This window comes from Anabrus simplex, chromosome 3 (assembly GCF_040414725.1).
Source record: "Anabrus simplex isolate iqAnaSimp1 chromosome 3, ASM4041472v1, whole genome shotgun sequence".
NCBI lineage: Eukaryota > Metazoa > Arthropoda > Insecta > Orthoptera > Tettigoniidae > Anabrus > Anabrus simplex.
In genome coordinates, this window is record NC_090267.1 from 525,061,980 (window position 1) to 525,084,930 (window position 22,951).

A 22,951-nucleotide genomic window follows, 5' to 3' on the forward strand; every position below is an offset into this window, starting at 1 on the left:
ACTGAGATATAATTTATGAACACGAGCTACCACAACATGGTGCATATTCGTTTCTCAGGGTAAATTCGCTTCATTATATTCCCATACGCTTTAGACAAATCGTAGATTCCGTTGAAGAGTATCTGTCCGTTCATCCAGTCATTCCGTATCCATATGTCAAGGAAATTATCTGATCACCTAGTATTTAGCATAAATTAATTCAATAGATCCATATATTATCATACTACTATGCACTACAAGTTACTTAAGGAATAGAAACGCAAAAATCAAAACTATATCTAGTTTATTAGCATGCTAATGTATTATAAAATTGAATAATATGCATCCATCGGCAATAAAGAAAGGAAAATCGTGTGAAATTACAAATATCATTCTCAAATGCTTGACTTCTGAGATAAACATATTTGAAAAATCTATAAATTATCATCATATTTGCTTACATTTTCGTTAAGTTTCAAAAATATACCATATCTTCCATGTTTAAATTGATACAAGGGGAAGAATAGGGACCAAAACTTTATTAATCCAAGGAGGAGTGGAATATCTTCCTTTTAATATTGTTTGGGATTATCTTTGGGGCATCATTTAGGTTTCATCTTTCATTTCGGTCTGTTTGACGAAATTTACTTGGATACATGTGTGGATTCTTGTTTGGATTTTCACTTGTGACTCATCACGTTACGAGATAAGCATTACCATGTTTAAATCTGGGTTCAAAACACCCATGCAGTTATTATCATTCCTATCATAACCAAAAAATGAATAAATTAAAACTGTACATCACCGTATGTACAAAGTAAACCAAATATTCTTACTAAAGAGTGCCATAGATATGATAGTACGTTAGTCTAACCTGCGAAAATCGTGCCATGCATTCCTAATCATATGCCAATATATTTACTTATTCTCAAATATCTCTTCGCTGTGCCAAGATTTTGTCAAAGAAAACCGTACTTCATATTAGTGTTAACGCGCTGACCTTCAAACATGTAAATATGCGAGACTCCATTCTATTCTTGAATATTTATATTACATAATGTATAACAAACACGTAACCTATCAATATCTTCCGCTGAAAGTTACTACGAGACACATTATGCTTGGCTCAAGACAAACATTCAACTTAACATGGCCTAAACCCTTCACTTGCAGTGCTAATTCTAACATAAATATCATATGTAACACAGGAATTCGCAATTCAATCATCTATCCCTTTCTCAAGCAACGAACAGAAACATATCTCCTCACTCTAATTACATCTTGCCACATTAATATTCCATTTCCTTCATATATATATATATACCTCCATATTTGAAAATATATTCATTCATTTCCACTTAAATAACCTCTGTGTTACGGTAGCAATACTTAATAACCTGATTATTTTTGTTTTTTTTCAAAATGGCGCCCGGTAATGACGACGTAGTGTTTTATTCTCCGAGTAAATTAACCGTAAAATGTGACGAAAAGTGCGGAAAATGTCGAAAATTAGTGAAAAATGGAATGTTGTGTGATTCATGTGATCGATGGTGGCATTATAAGTGCGGAAATTGCCCTAGAGACGTAAAAACTAATGAAAATGTTGACTGGATTTGTGAGCAGTGTGTTCGGAATGTTGTTGTTGGGGACGGCGTTGACGAAGCACCGAAAACAGTCGATGAGGAATATAAAAGTGCATTAGAAATTATAAACATTCTAAAAAAGGACAATGAGACTCTTAAAGTTGAAAATCAAGAATTAAAAGAAAGACTGCGATCGCTAGAATTTGGGACTGACCATTCTTCGAGTGATATACCGGTACAAGTAACAAACTCGAGCACGTGGTGTCAAGTAGTTCGTGGATGGCCGGCTAAGAAAAAATCTACAACTGAATTTCCGGAAATAAACATTAGAAATAGGTTTTCTGCCTTAAATAATCTAATCATGGAAGAAAGTGATCGCGCGCGTGAAACCAAATCATCGCGATCCGTTGCCGTGCCGAGTTTAAAATTTAGGCCTAGAATTCAGATTCAAGACCCAGTTAGGCCTAAATCAGCGAAGGTAGCTGTGTTTGGTGATAGCCAAGGAAGGGGAATTGCGGGAGTTATTAACGACGAGAATATAGCAGCAACCGGAGAAATATATCCAGGAGCTTCTATCAGCAGTGTTGTGGAAAACGTAGAAGCAGCAACTAGGAACTTCGGGAGCGGCGATGCAGTGCTTATCATCGGTGGGACGAACGACGTAGCTCGCGACGACGCCAAGAATGTAAGATCACAACTTAAACATACACTAGGGAAGCTGACCCACACTAACGTTTTTGTAGTGAACGTGCCCCACAGGCATGATTTGAGTAGAGACTCGTGTGTGAACATTGAAGTGGACAAGGTCAATACAGATATTGTTAAAATTTGTAAACATTTTCGGAATACTCAGGTTATTGAATGCAGCAGTTTTGAGAGATACTGTTATACAAAACATGGCCTCCATCTAAACAATTCAGGTAAACAAAAGATAGCAAATATTGTTCTAGATTTTATTAATCTTAAGATATGTACTGTAAAACAGGCAACTCCCTTGAGTTATAATACTGACCAGGAAAACTAGTAGAAAGAGCCAGCTGTACTTCAAGCTGGCTCAGTCAACTAGAAAAAGAAACTCAGGATAGTAAGGAATTTCAAGTTACCCAATTGCAACAGTCAAGTTTTAGGGAGGAAGGGGGTCTGAGATTGCTCTTGGTAAACTGTCAAAGTGTAGTAAATAAACAATTAAAATTCGGTACATTGATGGAATCTTATGAGACTGATGTGGTGATAGGAGTGGAATCGTGGTTGAAAGAAGGGGTGGGTAATAGAGAAGTATTTCCAGAAGGGTACACAGTCTATCGTAGAGACCGAGGAGATAAAAAGGGAGGGGGGGTGTTTATTCTGGTGAAGGAAAATTACTGTTCACATGATTGGTTTACCGATGAAAGGGATGAAATATTAGGGATAAAATTAGTTTGTGATAATATGAAGGAGGTGTGAATTATAGGAACATACAGGCCTGGAAGAGAGGAAAGAGACATGGAAATCTTTGAAAAAATAATAGATTATACTCATAAAAACAATAATAATGATATGGTAATAATTGGGGGAGATCTAAATTTGCCTGAAGTTGAATGGAAAGGAGCTGCAAGTGAAGCCCATGAACAGAAACTGGCAAATAAGTTAATTTGGGAGGGAGGATTTACACAAGTAGTACAAGAACCGACTCGTCTCAATAACTTACTAGATGTATTCTTGGTTAAACCATGGGAAATTGTTGATAAAACTGAGGTAATTGAAGGAATAGGAGACCATAAGGCTGTAATAATGGATGTAGGACTCGTACCAAAAAGGCTTAATAAGAGGGTTACACAAGACAAGAAATTGTACAGAAATACTAAAGTTGATGAATTTGGGACTTACCTTAAATCACAATTCAGTTGTTGGATAAGTGAAGGGAGTAACGTGGATACACTTTGGGCTAAATTTAAAGGAATTATTTGGGAAGGAGAGAAGAGATTTGTACCTGTTAAGAAGGGTAAAATGACCTCAGACCCTGTTTATTATACAAGGGAAATAAGAAAATTAAAAAGAAAATGTAGAATAGTAAACAGGAAAATCAAAGAGGGTAGGGAGAGTAGAGAAACTAGAAAACAGCTAATGAGGGAACTGAATAGAGTGAAAAAGGAAGCAAAAGAGAATTATATGAATGGCATACTTCAAGAGGGTAATGACCACAAAGGGAAATGGAAAAAGCTGTATTCATATATCAGGAATCAAAAAGGAAAAGGAGTCCAAATTCCTACAATGGTGGGAGAAGGGGGTGAACACTATTTAACAGATACTGAGAAAGCAAACCTATTTAGTAGGGAATTTAGAGATTCAGTAGATGATTGTCAAGAGTTGGAAACCGAAACAGAAGATAGAGAGGGAGAGAGACAGAGGGAAACAAGAAGCTTCTCATTCACAAACGAAGATATTTTCAGAGAAATCCAACTGCTTCAGCAAGGAAAAGCTGCAGGAAGTGATCAAATTACTGGGGAGGTATTAAAGACAATGGGGTGGTACATAGTGCCTTATTTAAAATTTCTCTTTGACTATGTCATAAATAATAGTGTAATACCAAAGGAATGGAAGGAATCTATAATAATACCAATTTATAAAGGAAAGGGTGATAAAAGGAAACCAGAGAACTACAGACCAATCAGCCTGACCAGTATAGTTTGTAAAATTCTGGAGAGTTTAATATCGAAGTACATCAGAGGGATATGTGATGATAAAAATTGGTTCATGAGGAGCCAGTATGGATTTAGAAAGAAATTTTCTTGTGAGGCACAACTGGTGGGATTTCAGCAGGACATATCAGATCAGTTGGATTCAGGAGGTCAGTTAGATTGCATAGCCATAGATCTTTCCAAAGCCTTTGATAGAGTGGAACATGGAATATTATTAAAGAAATTGGAGGGAATAGGATTGGACGTAAGGGTTACACGTTGGATAAAAGCATTTCTAAATTCAAGGGTTCAGAAAGTCAAAGTAGGAAATAATGTATCGCAGGAAGAGAAAGTTTGGAAGGGAATTGCACAGGGTAGTATAATCGGTCCGTTACTTTTCTTAATATACGCAAATGATTTAGGGAACAATATAACATCAAAAATAAGATTGTATGCAGATGACATAATTGTTTATAGAGAAATAAACAACATTGAGGATTGTTCAGAATTACAAAGGGACCTTGAAAGTATCCAACAATGGGTTGAAGAAAATAATATGAAGGTTAATGGAGGCAAATCAACTGTTACAACTTTTACAAACAGGAGCTTTAAAACTGAATTTGAATATACTTTGGATGAGGTAGTTATCCCAAAAGATGGCAAGTGCAAATACTTAGGTGTGAGATTTGAAAGTAATTTGCACTGGAAGGGTCATATTGATGACATTGTTGGGAAAGCATACAGATCATTACATGTCATAATGAGGCTACTTAAAGGATGCAACAAAGAATTAAAAGAAAAAAGTTACTTGAGTATGGTTCGTCCATTATTGGAATATGCAAACAGTGTTTGGGATCCTCACCAAGAATACCTAATAAAAGAAATAGATAGTGTGCAGAGGAAAGCAGCAAGATTTGTAACAGGGGATTTCAGGAGAAAGAGTAGTGTATCAGAAATGTTACAGGAACTTGGGTGGGAAACTTTAAGTAAGAGAAGGGAGAAAACTAGACTTACAGGATTATATAGAGCCTATACAGGAGAAGAAGCATGGGGAGATATCCATGAGAGGCTTCAGTTGGAAAATAATTATATCGGCAGGACTGACCACAAATATAAAATTAGAAGGAATTTTAGCAGAAGCGATTGGGGTAAATTTTCATTCATTGGGAAGGGTGTGAAGGAGTGGAACAGTTTACCAGGGGTAGTGTTTGATCCTTTTCCAAAATCTGTACAGATATTCAAGAAGAGAATAAACAGCAACAGAGAAAATAAATGAAGTGTTAGAGGGCATTCGACCAGTGCAGGTTATTGTAAATAAAAAAAATGTGTGTGAATAAATTAATTCCATCCCCTGGTCTAAGGAGTTTGGACAGCCAAAGTAGGGGACTGCCTGTAGGGGTGAAGTACAGTGGGGACTTCGAGGGCCCTGGGACCGCTACGGTAGCTGTGAAGGCCCTTCAGGAACTCTGAAAAGTGGTGGCAAAAGGGGCTCTGGTTAAGACGCAGCAGGTCGTTATGCTACTTAGGATCCAGAACGGGTAAAAAAAAAAAAAAAAAAAAAAAAAAGTAAATAAATAAATGCAATGTAAATATTAATCTTATACCAGTTTTATAGTATCATTTGAAGCAATTCCACATACTGTGTATCAGTTGACTATATTTGTAAGTAGTACAGGAGATATTATAATTAGAATTTTGTAAACAATATAAATTTATTAAGGATGAGCTGTGTGTTTAATAGAAAACATTGTTAGCGTAAATTGTATAATATTGTATTATAGGAAAAATTTTCTTCTCTTGTTAATTTAATATTTAGTGCTTGACAATAATGTATTTTAGTGTACCATTTGCCACCGAGGTAGACACCTCATTTGCAAATAAAGAGATTTTGATTTTTTTTTTTGATTTATTCTCTCATACACTGCAACTTCGTAATATTTCAAACATTTCCTTACAATACAATTATCGTACTGGCTATGATTGTAACACATATTGATCTGAAGTTTTAGGTTACGTCTCGTATCTCGCCTGCATTTTCTACAACCACAACTGGTTAAACGTTTCACGGTCTACACGTATGGATTGGCACTAAACATGCATGAATACTCAATCAGATCTAGTTTCCATTAACCTTAAAATTATTACATTAGCACCATAGTTATATTGCAGAAATTGGCACACATCATCGGCTAATAATTGGCATTTATACTCTAATATCCGTTCATTGGCACTAAATCTCTTACTTCTAGCACTCCTGCACACATATAAATATTTTTCATCAATTGATTTCAAATTCATTACGATGCAACTCATAATACTTATCTCGTAACGGGATTTTGCCGCTGGATCTCTCCTGGTCTAGGACATCTTGGAGTAGGCAGCCCCTGCAGTCCAAAGACTACGTCATCTGCAGCTCCGGCTGGGGATCTTGGCTTGAGCTATTTCGTCTTGAACGACCATTTCCATCTGTTTAAGCTGACTTCATCTTGTCACCAGTTCCCATGAAATCATAAAAGAACAAATACATAGTAGAATTCATATTATACTGGTGAATAGTAGGCTACTCAATATGTAATATTTGTCTTCAGAATCTCGTATTGGTCGAAAATATTCGTTTTTAAATTTAGAGATTTCTCTAATTCGGCCTACTTTTTGCTATTTCTTTCGCTTAAACAGATATTGTCTCCCTCCTGGAAACAATAAATTATGCCTTCCTTAGCAAGGATTTGCCGCTATAATACTAATTTCGGCAATGTATGACTCGGCTGAAATTTCCTTTCGCTTCTGAGTTTAGGTGTTACAGTAACAAATATTTTCCTTCAAATCTACGCCTTTTCTGCCGATATTTTTGCAGATGTAATCTTCACTGCTGTTTGTATATTAATACTTTAGTATTTAACGTTGCGTTGACCCTTTTATATCCTTCCGTAAGTCGTGCTGCTCCTCTTCAACTCGTAACTTTTTCTTCTCAAGGTAGTCAAGAATCGGTTTCATTCAAATTTTTTAGTCCATCATTATTTAATCTTGAGATTCCTTTTCCTTGCGGCCGGACGATATCGATTTACTAGATCTCTACTCTGTGTATTTGCACATTGCCTGAAGCTATTGTGCGCCATATTTGTCCACTGTTTCCATGACATTTACGGCCGCTAATGTAACGTAATGGTACAATACGTTTTCATTTGTTTCCGGTATTGTGCTTTTTACTATATTTTTTCTCTTCACAATTGTTTCTTCACGTCAACTGTTCTAAGTATTCTATAGGAGTACAATTACTTATTCAATTATATTGAATTGTATTATATTTATCTATATAATTACTTTCCCGCGACCGAGGAAAATTACTGGATCTTCAAGCTATTCTACATTTTACTTCGGCGCTTGAAACCACAGTGCCTAATGTTGAATGTGTCGCGCTGATCACCTGGAGCTGGCAAGTTGCTTCAATGGATCTACTCGTCTTTAACTCCTGCACGATTATGGATCTTTGTATGTGTTCGATTGTGATGTGACTTTGTGCCTGACAGTGTTTAAAAACTGGCTCATTTAACCATTCTCCACTATTCGTAAACATTGTGGGACTTTGCCTAGCGCTGCGTGTGCCGTGCTGCTGCTCAGAGAATTGCGCACTGTTTTCTTTTGACTGAACTTACATTTTACTTCTTCTGAGTTTTATAGTGTCTAACCCCGTTCATTTTTATATCGCTTCTTCTACTGATCCGGACTGTACCTGTTCTTTCATTTTCCTTTTCGTATGCATTGATTTTCATGTTTTAATCGGCTGATGATAACTTGGACTAGGGTCGAAATCGGTACCATTTCTACTTATTATTAAATGGGAATGTAATTCACTACATTCCTCATTCTTTTGTATCGAATAGGTTGAATCTCTTTATCAATTATTTCAATTTTAACTATGAAGGAAAGCTATCGAAATGCACTCTGTCTCCTTCCAAATTTTTGTGGTCACTCTCTGGTTTATGATTTCCGAGGATTCTCTAACCGATACCACCTGAATGCGATGCTAAGATTGTCCCTTATGCAACTTCACCATTGATCGATTTTCCATTACAGTACTTCCTCTAATTATGGCAATGACGGGACGTTAACACCAAGATCCGTAAATATGCCGTATCGTCCTTTTGTGAGATACAGTTCCTTGAAAAACGCATGATCGAAGTTTAGCATTGATTGGACTGTAATTTCTGGACGTTTGATCCGGGAAATAGTTTCTTTGAGGAACGGATAATGCAGGATTTTTACAAGATGATTTAATTAGGATGCTCGCATTAGCACATAATTTGACCAAATAATATGGGAAAACATAGTTTCCGGGAACGTATAATCGAGGTTCTACTGTGTATGAAGAAATCCATGGGCTTGCCCTTTTTGATTCGATCGTCAAAGATCAGACGTAAAGTCAGGATTGCTTCACGTGTTCCTACATTTCTTCTGAAGCCAAATTGATCTTCTCCCAGCTCAGCCTCAACTTGTTTTTCCACTCTTCTGTAAACAATACGTGTTAAAATTTTCCAGGCATGAGATACTAAACTAATGGTGCGGTAGTTTTCACACCTGTCAGCACCGGCTTTCTTGGGAATAGGTATAACAACATTCTGCCGAAAATCGGATGGGACTTCTCCTGTCTCATACATCTTACACACTAAATGGAATAACCTTGTCATGCTGGTTTCTCCTAAGGCAGTCAGTAATTCAGAGGGAATGTCATCAATTCCAGGTGCCTTGTTCCTATTTAGGTCTCTCGCAGCTCTGTCAAACTCTGACCTCAAAATTGGGTCTCCCATTTCATCAGCATCAACAGCCTCTTCTTGTTCCAGAACCAAATTATCTACATCTTCACCTTGATACAACTGTTTATGTTCCTGCCATCTTTCTGCTTTGTTTCTTTCCCTAGAAGTGGCTTTCCATCTGAGCTCTTAATATTCATACACCTAGATTTCCTTTCTCCAAAGGTTTTCTTGATTTTCTTGTATGCAGCATCTACCTTTCCTAGGACCATACAACCGTCGACATCCTTGCACTTCTCCTTCAGCCAGTCTTCCTTAGCTACATTGCACTTTCTATCTACTTCATTCTTTAATTGCCTGTATTCTTTTCTGACCTCTTCATTTCTAGCATTCTTGTATTTTCGTCGTTCATCAATGAGGTCTAGTATCTCCTGAGTTATCCACTGATTCTTAGTTGATCTTTTCTTCCTTCCTAACATTTTTTCAGCAGCCCTGCTGACTTCATTTTTCATGACTCTCCACTCTTCCTCTATAGTGTTTCCTTCAGCTTTTTCATTTAGTCCTTGTGCAACATGTTCCTTGAAACCATCCCTCACACTCTTTTCTTTCAACTTGTCTAGATCCCATCTTTTTGCATTCTTTCCTTTCTTCAATTTCTTCAACTTCAGATGGCATTTCATGACCAACAAGTTGTGGTCAGAGTCCACGTCTGCTCCTGGGAAAGTTTTGCAATCCAAAACCTGGTTTCTGAATCTCTGCCTAATCATAATGAAGTCTATTTGATACCTTCCAGTGTCTCCAGGTCTCGTCCACGTGTACAGCCGTCGTTTATGGTGTTTGAACCAAGTATTGGCAAGGACTAAATTATGATCAGTGCAGAATTCAACCGGCAGACTTCCTCTTTCGTTCCTTTGTCCCAATCCGAATTCTCCTACTGTATTACCTTCTCTTCCTTGACCTACCACTGGATTCCAGTCTCCCATTACAATTAGATTCTTGTCACCTTTTACATATTGTATTAAATCTTCTATCTCTTCATATGTTTTTTGATTTCCTCATCATCTGCTGAGCTGGTAGGCATATAGACCTGTTCTATTGTGGTGGGCATTGGTTTGGTGTCTATCTTGACAATAATAATTCTTTCATTATGCTGGTCATAGTAGCTTACACGCTGCCCTATTTTCTTAATTATTATTAAACCAACTCCTGCATTTCCTCTGTTTGATTTTGTGTTGATAATTCGGTAGTCGCCTGACAATACATCCTGTTCTTCCTGCCAACGTACTTCACTTATACCAACTACATCTAACTTTAATCTATTCATCTCCCTTTTCAGATTCCCTAACCTACCACAATGATTCAAACTTGTAACATTTCACGCTCCGTCTTGCAGAATATCAGTATCCATCTTCCTGATGATCGGTCCCTCTCGTGTAGTCCCCACCCGGAGATCCGAATGGGGGACTAGTTTACCTCCGGAATATTTTACACAGCTAAGCCATGTTGAGTATTAATACAAGGCCATATCAGTCAATCATCCAGACTACCGCCCTTGCAACTTCCGAAAAGCTGTTGACATTTTCACATTCATTTTATAATTTGACCAACAAGTTCATAACTTGTAAATACAGGGTTTCCATAAAAGAACTCCAGGGTTTTAAAAATTTATATCAAATTAACTGTAGAAGATAGCAAAATGTAGTTAATTTCTCTGAAACGAGTAGCTCATAAAGTTTTACTCATACCAATTCATCAATAGTTGGCAGCGCTGCGGAGCGTTGACCTTGAAACAACGTAGCGGCAGTCAGTGCTGTCTGGATGGCCACGCTATGGCGACGCCACAACTAAAGGCTCAATGTGTTATTTGGGTAATAGAAACTCATTCTGTTGTTACGGTACAAAGAAACGTTCGACGTAATTATGGTGTTGACCCGCCTATGGATAAAACCATTCGCCAATGGTTAAGTGCTTTCAAACAAACAGGAAGTGTTTTGAAACAAAAGTTGCCGGGAATGTGGACAGAATCCGAGCTTCAAGCCTTCGAAGCCCTAAGAAAACATTGACAAGACGCAGTCTGGCGTTGGGGTTACCAAGATCAACAGTTCATAAGGTAGTTCATAAAAGACTTCGTTTAATTGCTAACAAATTTAAACTGTTACACCACTTTAAACTGACAGACAAGATTAAGAGATTTGACTTTTCTGTTTCTATGCTAAACGAAATCGATGAAAATAACGATTTTTTTAAAAATTATGTTTTTAGTGATGAGACTTTTCAAGTGAATGGGTCTGTAAACAGAATCAGATCAGAGCCCCCCCATGAGTTCATAGAGTATGAACGTGACACGCCAAAAGTGAATCTTTGGTGTGGTCTTATGCATGATAGAGTAATAGGTCCCTTCATTTTTGTTAAAAGAAATATCAATGGTGATGTCTGTTGTGACATGTTAGAGGAATATATTTTTCCTCAGTTAGATGACACTGAGGCTGAGAAGGGTTTAGTCTACTTCCAACAAGATGGGGCACCGCCACACTTCAGTTTGCGTGTGCATGAGGCACTTGACGCTCGACTCGGCAACAGATGGATTGGAAGGGAAGGACCTATTCCATGGCCTCCAAGGAGCCCTGATATGACTCTGTAGACTTTTTCTTCTGGGGGCATATCAAGAATCTTGTGTATGCGGAGAAAATTTGTGATGTTGGCCATCTCAGGGAACGAATAATCAATTGTGTGGCAACCGTCTCCCCAGGCATGCTGGCCAGGACATGGGAAGGGATGGAATACCGTTACGATGTGTGCCGTGCCACTAAAGGGGCTTGTATTGAACTTTTATTAAATTGTTAAAAAAGAAAATTGAAAATGCAACCTTTGCAACTATGTATTAAACATTAATATAAGGTTTTTACATCATTACAATATTTTGCCTCAAAACCCGGGAGTTCTTTTATGGAAACCCTGTATTGTAAGAATGACTATTAAGAACCGTCACTTTTTATTTCGTCGAATTAATGTTATTTATTATTAAGGGTCTACAATATGTATTATAATACTCGTATATCTTTGTACATATGACCTATTTTGGCTGATGATGGTGTCCAAAGGCATCGAAACCAGTTCTAAATAAAAATGTTTTGATTGTATTAACAATATACTTTGTATTGAAAAAAGGTGGATCAATTACGCTTTCCTCTATTGTATGTTAATCTCCTTTCAATACGGACCAAAGATGAAGTTTTTAATTTTAAATATATATTCATACCTGTGTGTGTTTTTTTTTTTTTTTTTGTAACCGTAAAAGTTTGTTTTGATGGCTAGTTGAACACAGGGGTGATCGGTCCTTATCTGACTTGTTACAGAGGAGAGGGAAGTAAGATAAGTATAATGGAATGCTAAGTTTAAAAAAAAAGTTTATTCATAAAATAAAGTCAGAATTTAACATCACCTCAGCACAGCAGTTACAATGAGTACTTCTCCTGGGGTTGAACTGGTCCTGATATATTGCGGGGTCGCAATGTCTGCTCATGGTGCCACCATCTTCCAAGCCGGTCTCGAATATCTCGGAGGTCTGGATGGTCTAGGAGCACTCGTGGTCTTGATTGTAACACGGCAGTGGGGTATGAAATGGATTCAAAATAATTGATCTGCACAAATGAGATTATGGTTAGTACCGATCTTTAACGAGACACAAGCTGCACTCCATTGTCTTCACAGTGGGATTTCACTAATTAATTAGAAGAACACAGTCATTACTGATGGATTAAATTGAACTCAAAATTAAACTTGTGATGTATTAATCACGTAAAATAGAAGTTGCCTTATTAAAGTTAAGTGTGAGAACATTGTCCGAATAACGACATAGAAAACAAGTTATCCTGCTTTGACACACAACATCAAAGGAAAAAGAATAAGTTCTGTGAATTTAGTCCCGTTGACTATCGAAAATGGTAAAAGAAAACACTGTCCTTCCTGGAACCATCCTGGGTTCGACACAAGTCTTATCGGGATAATTTAAGGAATGTTGAATGCACCAGATCGTTTTAATACAGTACTGAGTTTATATTCACTTAAGAGTCTGGACACTTGTAAAATAGAATCAAAGTTTGACAACAAAGTTAAATACGATTAATGATATCAGTCGTTCGTAACATAGACATACAGTTTGAAAAATGTTCCAACACCTTTGGTAGAACAACTATGCAATGTGATGCTTCACTACCGGAAATTCAATAACCTGAACAGTCTGAAAATATTGGATTATGTTTCACTACTAGCACAGTCAAAATTAAATATAAGATCATGGACAGTTTTAACGTTTCAACACTTTCAGTATTCATTGTAAAGTTAATCACTGTCGAACATCAAATAATATTATAGCGTATTGGTGAGAAAATGCAAGTTTCAGTCACACCACACACGATACTGAAAATATTCTAAGACTTGTAGTGCATCGTAATACTTAAACTACCCGCAGAATACCCAACAGCCGGCCGTGGTACAAGGTGAACTGGCTTGACAAGAGAAATGCCTGCCTTTTTATTCGGTATCCTCAAGAAATTGTAATTGCTAATATCTTCCTTAATTTTCAACAGATCTCTTTGAAACTTGGGAATCATGATTATAAAAAAAATAGGCTACACAGCGATGTAGTTCATTTCTTCATATCTTAATTCATTCAGAAGAAATTAATGATGGAAGGGAATCGAACATTCTGTCGTCTAATGGAATATAGCCTTGACCAAGTTCTCCAGTCTGTGATGTCTCACTTCCCCGCTGCTCTCAGCTGACATGCTCGCAGGGGAAGCGTGCTCGGCAGGTAACATAACTCCATACACATTGGGGACTTTAACTTAGAACCGTGTTACACGTATAATATATAGTGGCTTTAATCCAGTTACACCTTGTATTTCTTTAAGTTAAGGAAGATATTGCAATTGTTGTGTGAATTTCAATAAAAGATGACCATACATTGCCACGCATATCGTTGACTCCTTCGGGATGAATCATACAACCAATGCAGGGACTGCACAATATTCTAGTGTTAGTGAAGCTAGCTTTATGTTGTAGGTCGTATCAACCTGGTGGAACTTGCCAAGCTCCTCAATGTTGATCTCAGCCAAGTGTCAGCCCGAGCAGCTGAAATCGAGCGCAGCGACTCCAGTTGTACCATCATCCTTGGACAGCTCATTGACAAGACTTACATCAAGCGTATTGCTCAGGAGATAGACGAGAAACTTTCCCAGCAAGGACAGATCACCATCGGAGAACTGACCCGTCACTATGATCTTCCTAGCGACTTTCTGCAGACTGTAAGTAGAAGCATTTAATGTACTTATGATTCACAGGTTGTCCTTCTCTCTTTTGAAGTTATGCTCTTTGTTGTAGATCATCGAGAAGGAGCTGGGAAAATCCATACATGGACGGCAGGACAAGACTGATCTACAGGTTTTCTTCACAGACGCGTTTGTTGCTCGCAATCGAGCTTGCGTGAGGGGTGCGTTATCCGCAGCCACCCGTCCAACCCCCGTCTCCCAATTGCTGAGTCAGTGCGGGGTGCCTGAGCGTCTCTTTTTCTGTGAGTTATCAACGTATTACTTGGCAACATTTCTTTTTGTTACCCCTTAAGCAGGAAACACTCTTTGTTGAATCTCACCCAGGTGAGGAGGAGATATCTTTTATTTAGGCTCGTACGAGCATAAATATTATTTATGTTGTACCTTGCCATTAAAAATTGTGATTTTTGGTATGAGATAATAAAAATGGCACGGACCTCACTATTCATCATCATCATCATCATCATCATCATCATCATCATCATCGATTTTCCCCTTACAGCAAGGCAGATGCGGGTGTTTACGAGCTGCTCCATCACGTTTGGCAACTATCACGAGGCCTCCCTCTGGGCCTCTCACCAACAACAATCGTAATTGGAGCCATCCTTCTCATCTGCTTAATTCTAAGGTTTCCAGCAAGTTGTTGCCAAAAACTTTCACTCCTTATTTTGTCTCTCCTTGTCTTTTGGAGATATGACTGAAGGGACTTCATTTCAGTGGCCTATAGGCGACTTTGTGCAGATCTAGTCAACATTGCTGCTTCCAGTCCGTATGTTAGAATTGGTACAAGATATGTTTTATACCTCTTGGGAAACTGAGACATCCCAGAGTAATTGACGAAAGGAGTGGTAGAATTTTGATGCAGCTTGTACTCTATTGCCTATTTCTTGGTTTATGGTATTGTCAGAAGAAACAAAGCTCCCATGTCTCTTGTTTTGTCATTCATTTCCTTCATTATGTTTTTACACATTTTTAGCTTCTATTATGTAAATAACTTTAACCCCTTTTTTCACTGAAGATGGCTCAAATGAGACAAAACATGTTTGATTATTAATACTCCATCTAATGATGGAGTTGTGTTATGTATTGAATAGGAGGACATATTGAATTTTCCTTTGTAAAGTGAAAACCGTCAAAACGGAATGATTCTAATATCTTGTAAAAGAGCATTCTTACAAGTGATGAAAATCACTTGTCGAAAATATGAGGTCTAGTGTTGATCTGTTTGCTTTAAATCCATGTTGTTCTTCCTCAAGTTTAGGTTCAACAAATTTTCTGATTTTTCTCTACAGGATGGTCTCATATATTTTTAAGCCATGAAATAGAAGGGTTACGCCTCTATAGTTGTTACACTTCTTTTGTTCACCTTTCTTGTATATGGAATAATCACTCCTTGCCTCCAGTCACTGGGGATTTTGTTTTCTTCCCAAATTTTTGTTTAATACTCTGTACAACCATCGTATTCCAGATTCTCCAAGTGCTTTGATCATGTCCACAAACTCATCCAATCCTGCAGACTTGTTGTTTTTTCATTTTACATACTGCTCATTCCACTTCCAGCCCGGTCAAACTTTCTACATTATACTTTATAGGGTTTAGAGGATCATCTTGTGTGTCGTCAGTTGTATTACAGTTCAGTAAGTGATTGAAATATCTACTGAACACCTGTAATATTTCTAGTTACCTCTCAGTTTGGAAGCTATACTGTGTTGATAGTACTATTATCATTTCTTTTGTTTTTAACAATGCCATACAGGAGCTTCTTGTGTTTGTCTTGCCCTATTCTATTGGCAAGATCTTCTTTGCATTTCCGTTTCTCAGTGTCAACTATTTTTTTGACCTGTAATCGTTTTTCTCTCTAAAATGATAGTTTATCCTCAATTTCACTTGGATTTCCTCACACTCTGGCATGGTACAAAGCTCTTCTTGCACCACTTCTAGCTTTGACAGCAGCTTTTACATCCTCATTCCACCATGCTGTTTCTTTGGATTTTCTTATTTGGCTCTGCCTTCCACATACTCTCTCAGCTGTCTTCACCAATACTCTCCTCAGGTCATCCTATTCCTCATTTGCAGATCTCAAATCATCTTTTGGTAACATCTTCCAAACATTTCCTTCACCCTTGGTTCAAAAAGTCTCCAAATTGTTATTTTTGGTGTTCTTTTGTTGTAGACTTTAGGAGGTCTTCCCTTTGTGATATCTGAAACCAACAGCCTGTGGTGTCCATCCAAATTTTCACTAGGAATTACTTTGACATCGTTTACAATCTTCTAAACTTCTTGGTCGGCGAGTATATAATCAATCACAGTTCGATATTGATCGTCCCAACTATATCTTTTTGTTGAACCAAGTATTACTTACAACCATATTGTATCTCATACCAGTGGCGGCCGGTCAATACGTGCTACCGGGCTCCAGCACGCAGCTTGGAACTGTACGGAATTATTTATGTACAGTACAATTATCCTGGTGCCTTTTCTTTGTTTTGAGTGCGGTATGAATTTGTGTTTGGTGAAAATCAGGACAAGATCTGTTGAACACCTAGCTCTCTTCTCCCGGGAAACTTAGTCCGTGCTCATCTGAAATGAGCTCTGGCTTGTAGCCTGAAGGAAGCAATACGCAGGCGCAGCCAAGCTTGCAACACACGCCGTAGCCGGTGGACTATACCATAAACCGGGCTCAACTTTCACTGATCCCGTCAATAGTTACTTTTTCTCCCGCAAGGGGGGTAGAATTGCACGATGTTTCCTGCTACCCTGACGTTGAACGTGGTAAGTGGTTAGCGATTCTGCCACTAGAGATTAGTATCGCCTGGGATTGAAAGCAACGTCAGTCTCGAAAGTAAAGCGTAAGTGGAGGCAATCTATCGCAATGATAATGTTGTTATTAAGGAAACCAACCAATGCTTATTAAAATATCCATCTTCCTTTTGGAATCAAAAATAAGGAATTCGTTGGTGAGTCAAAGAATCTTTGACTGGCCCTAAATGTTTTCCTGCATTACAATGTAATTTTGTTCTTGTTTGTTCTGAGTTATAAATTGTGAGAAAAGCTTTATTATTATTATTATTATTATTATTATTATTATTATTATTATTATTAACAGGTTTGAATTATGTTGGTCATCATGGCAATATGCAGACTTAAATAAAGCTTATTCAGTGGTTTTCTTGTAGCACGTAGGCTGATTTTTTCACGAGCCGCCACTGTCTCATACAAAGATCCAGAAGATGTTCACCTTCCGTCATCCTATTCCCCATTCCATGAGGACCCAGGGAGAATTCATAGCCCAGTCTGTCTGATCCAACCTGAGCATTAAAATCTCCCATTACTACCAAATTTTCACAACCCATATGTTCCTCCAAGCTGGACAGGAAGGCTTCTTTTTCTTTATTTGAACATCCTGATTGTGGATTATATGATATTTATCCCCATTCCAATTTACTGACACTTTAATTATTCTATCACTGACAAATTCAGTCTGGCTACAAACATCAATATTCTTATGAAGAATAATGCCCACTCCATTTCTTGACTCCAAGTTATTTCCAGACCAGTATAGTTTATAGTCTAGATGGAGGTGTCTAATTCCTGTTGCCTTCCATTTGGTTTCACTCATCCCCATATTAAGAATTTTTCTCCTTTCCTTCATATCAACTATTTCTTCAGTTTTATTTGTCACTGTTAGAATATTCAAGGTTCCAATCCAGCAACTGGGTCTTGATTTGGGTATTGTAGCTGGTGAAGCTTCAGGCTGTAAGCCGTCATACTCACTTAGCTATTGCCGTCTTGACTTCTTCGATTCGAGGCTCGTATTTGTCTTGAAAGCGATTGCAGTAACTCTCCAACTGACTTTTTAAGCCTAACATTACAGAAGATTTCCTGTCAGGGTTATCTCCCTTAGCCTTTAGCAGTCCCCTGCCACATCTGCAAGGCAGCAGCTTCCTGTTGAACTTATGTGTTATTTCCTACACAACGACTTCAACAAGCCCCCTGCCCATAAGCCATTAGTTCTCCCTTAGTTTGTCAGGTTTGGTAACGGCCACCCAACCATCGGCCAGACAGTTGCTAGTAGTACCGTCTACTGTCGCATATGCTACCAGGATGTACCTAACCTGACATTTTATTCTCACTTTATATTCAGTTTCTTTTGCACATTCCAGTATTTCTGTAGGAGAAAGTGGTCATGATAATTAATAAATGTTGTGTCCTATCTATGAAAGTCATCAGCCACAGTGACAAAACCTACTGATGCCTATTCTTGCATTATTGATATAGCGCAGATAAAAAGAAAAAGGGGAAATAAGGGATCTAAAAACGACCATGTATTCGTAGACCATTATTGGATATCAGAGTCACAAATGTCCATTTTGTATTTGCTGAAAGGTGGTCTCAGAGCTGGGTTACAAAACAATTTTAGCCATCCTACACAATACATCATTCAACATATTGTGGACTATATGATAATAGAAGGCAGCATTTACACATCGCTCTTGTCCCTCCATTTTAAAGCCATGAGTTTGTTCCTGCAGAAAAAAAAAAGTACTACCTCACCAACCTTCAGTTTCCTCCCCCCGACATCGAACAGCATCAGCGTCCAGTACATCAAAGAAGTCTGGGCTACTGCCCCTAACAATAACATACTTGCCAATCCTTCCGATTTACCCGGAAACTTTCCGTTTTTTAACTCGTCTCCCGATTTATTTTTGATTCTTCCTATTTTTGACGAATATAACCTCCAGTACGGTAAATACTCTTCATCTAGGATAAAGGATAAATTCTTATGTGCTTGTGTAATTTACCCAACCTCATTTTCAAGCATATTTATTTGATGCTTTATTTCGCGAGTTGATCGTGTTTCCTGCTCGCTACAGCAGCATGTGTGCTTTACAGCTGGGGATTTGGGACGCCAGTCGTCCTACAAGCAAGAAAGGCTAGCGCGGGCTAGCGACTCAGTTATTTGGTAATACCAATATAAATGGTCCGTTATTGGACATTATAAATTTTCCAGCTAACTCATTCCTGGTTGCCAGCGTTTTGCCCCCACGTGCTAGGCTGGGCTCATCAGTTGGTACCTAGCACATCTACCAAGACGTATGGCTAGTGCATACCGTGGAGGCCACTGCGTAGGCTACTTGAAGCCACCGACAGTGCCAATGCACATTGAGAGACTTTGTCTCACTACCAAAAATTGATACCTGCTTGGCCATCAGATGATATAGATGTTGATTCCAATAACGGACCATTTATATTGGTATTATAAATTTACTCATTCGGAACAAATATTTTTGATTCCCTATGGGAATCAAACATCTATATCAGTTAATTGGGACGAATGAATTAGTTTCTTAGTGTGTGGTTCGCGCGCTATTAATATCGTTTCTGTGTGTCATTTCGTTGGAGTTGTAGGCCACGTGTTTTTTCTAGTGGCTCTGTGCTTTTCCCCGTGTCAAAGTCGTATGTTAAGAATGTATGCGACATACCGATCTGTTTTTGTATGTGGTAGTTTTGCGTATTTTGTTCATTCTTACTTCATAATTTTAATGAGTTGAATGAATTTCAGGGAGTTGTCGGTGTCAGTTCCTGCTATTTTCTCTTCACGTTATTGCCAAAAAGCATAACAAACGTTATCTCCAAGTGTTCTGAGATACCTATGTCTAATAAAGGAAACTATTATGCGTTGTGTTGCGTGTGTCAGTGGAACCTCGATATGAATTTTATTTGAAGTTATCGAAATTTCGAGATATAGAGAATACCGTTTTGAGCACATAATTGAATCATATGTATAGTCCTCTCCGTGTAAGGACGTACCCTAAGGGTGCAACCTTACCCTTTCTCCCCTGTAATATTAAGGTATCGATTTATAGTTACTTTTCTTGCTGTTGGGTATTTTGCAGGTCTTTTTCAGTGTCGGTAACCATACAGTTTAGGGACCCTACTTGCCGATACGACGTCTTACATTAACCGTTAATCTGGGACGTTGGCAACGTTCAATCACTGTTCTAGCATGAATTGCGTGTTGCCACCGCATCGCCGTTAAAGTCACTAGTGATACATTTGCGAGAATATTTAAAGCATATTTTCTTTTTGTGTGGGATTGTAAATCTATTTGGCTAATACCAAGTAAGTAGAATTGTGGCATGTTCGGATAATGCATTTATTAACATTGTTTGCGTGAAATGATTAAAGTGCTCAAGTACGTCAGGCTCATGTCTAGATCTACCGGTACACGAAATAACTCTTGCGGGACGAAATTTTGGCAGTAGAACTTATAACATTATTATTTTCAAATCCGCAGTGAACTTGAAATCTGACCTAATTTCCGTTCACGGAGCTTGGCACATTAGTATTCCTATATGTTTCCTGATAAGCTTGAGGATATAACCAGCCTGCAGGCTGAAAATATGCCCAATAATTTCTCTCCTTACTGGTTACCGGTGTTGAAGAGAGAAGGAAATGTTCGCGCAAAAGAAAGGGAAGTCATTGGATGTCTGGAACTTTCTAAAATCACACTGCAAAGACTTATTAAATAAATTGCATCGTTTAACACGCCCCTCTTGTCAAGAATATGGTTATAGTACGCCTAGTGTATATCGAAATAAAGACGGATAATTTTGAGTGAGAAAGTGTGTTTATTTCCTTAATTCCTCATTGAGCGTGGAAATCGACGAGATATTCATAATTATCTTGATTTATTTGATCTTATCTTTTATCATTTACTAGCGTAGGGAAACATTGATTATCGGTGTTTCCTACATTGAGGTTAGTTTGTTATGGTTATGTCTGGTGATTTTAATATGTAACCAGGCAGGTTGGCAGCAGTGATCAGCCATTACAAAAAAGAGAAAAGAAGAGCATCGGGCGGCGATATTTACTTTCTGGGGTATTTCCTTACGTGGAAATTACTATATCTACGGTCTTTTACTGAATACATTATTTTTAACAGTACTTACAAAAATACAAAGAAACTCTATTTTACGGCATCACTTCACTTATTATAGTAACTTTTTAGAAGACGGGATACAGTAGTGAAACAAGAAACATAGCTCCGTTAACACCTTTGGAAAAAATTCTTTAGTCTCTTCTGTTTGTTGTGGCTAACCTTTCCTCCCTTCACGTTGAATCTTCTCGTCAATACCATGCTGCTTGTCATCCGCAACTTTTGGGCTCGCTTTTGTACGTGACCGGTGATTGACACCAGAGAAACAGCAAGGCTTTGTCGATTTTCCAATCACTGTCTTATTAGCTCCCAGCTTCACTGTTAACTGTTCCTCACAAACCACAAATGCCGTATTGCACAAATTTCGAGTTGCAGAGGGAGGAAATGTTTGCTTCGAGAAATAGAGAAATAAATACACTTGAAGAATAGGACAAACGGCCAGAAAATTTAAGTTACTTTAAGATTCATGTTGTGGGTTACTGTAGTCACGTCCTAGTTCGGGAACCATGGGCAAAGGCTGAGTGGCCTAGTAAGTGGTCCTGAGAGTCGGGATACCAGTTGCTATGGAATGGGAGTGGGCATCTCGGACATATTCTGAGTCGTGGCCCTCCTTGTGCTCACGCGGCTAGGACTATACAATTCATCGGTGGTCCATAACCCGTTAGAGGAGAGATCCTCGCTTGGACTATGTGCAAGTAGGGTAGCATCCTGCTTCATGAATTTACCGAGCTCAGAACACTTTAAGCAAGCCTCAGACCTATGGGAGTAACGGAGTCCCACTCCCATTTGACAGGCGAGGGACTCCTTGGAAACAACTTGGCGAACGAAATGGAATTCGATGGGGAGCTATCAGTATTAATGGGACTTATGGAAAAAAGAAAGTAGAACTGGCTGAGTCAGCAAAGAGGATGCATCTGGATGTGCTAGGAGTAAGTGATATTCGGGTAAGGGGAGATAAGGAGGAAGAGATAGGAGATTATAAGGTGTACTTGACGGGTGTTAGAAAGGGAAGGTTAGAGTCTGGAGTAGGGCTCTTTATCAGGAATACCATTGCACGCAACATAGTTTCTGTTAGGCACGTAAATGAGCGAATGATGTGGGTAGAATTTTCAGTTGGAGGAATTAGGACTAGAATTGTCTGTGTATTCACCAAGTGAGGGTGCAGATCAGGATGAAGTTGACAAATTTTATGAAGCATTGAGTGACATCGTGGTCAGGGTCAACAGCAAGGATAGAATAGTGCTAATGGGCGATTTCAATGCGAGAGTTGGGAATAGAACTGAAGGATACGAAAGGGTGATTGGTAAATGTGGGGATGATATGGAAGCTAATAGGAATGGGAAGCGTTTGCTGGACTTCTGTACTAGTACGGGTTTAGCTGTTACAAATACATTCTTCAAGCATAAGGCTATTCACCGCTACACATGGGAGGCTAGGGGTACCAGATCCATAATAGACTATATCTTAACAGACTTTGAATTTAGGAAATCTGTTAGGAATGTACGAGTTTTTCGCGGATTTTTCGATGATACAGACCACTCTGTGATCTGTAGTGAACTAAGTATCTCTAGGCCTAGGGTGGAGAAAGTGAAATCTGTCTGCAAAAGAATAAGGGTAGAAAATCTCCAGGACGAGGAAATTAGACGGAAATACGTGGATATGATTAGTGAGAAGTTTCGAACAGTAGACAGTAAGCAGGTTCAGGATGTAGAAA

The 22,951-nt window shown here is 38.4% G+C and overlaps 1 protein-coding gene across 1 annotated transcript in view; it reads left to right on the forward strand.

The window, feature by feature from the left end:
• The window catches only part of Ufl1 (UFM1 specific ligase 1), a 392,500-nt gene that overhangs the window by 31,355 nt on the left and 338,194 nt on the right, over positions 1-22,951 (forward strand). The window contains exons 3-4 of the mRNA XM_067143679.2: positions 14,032-14,273; positions 14,350-14,539. Coding sequence (XP_066999780.1) covers positions 14,032-14,273; positions 14,350-14,539 — 432 coding nt within the window. The remainder of the gene's footprint in view (positions 1-14,031; positions 14,274-14,349; positions 14,540-22,951) is intronic.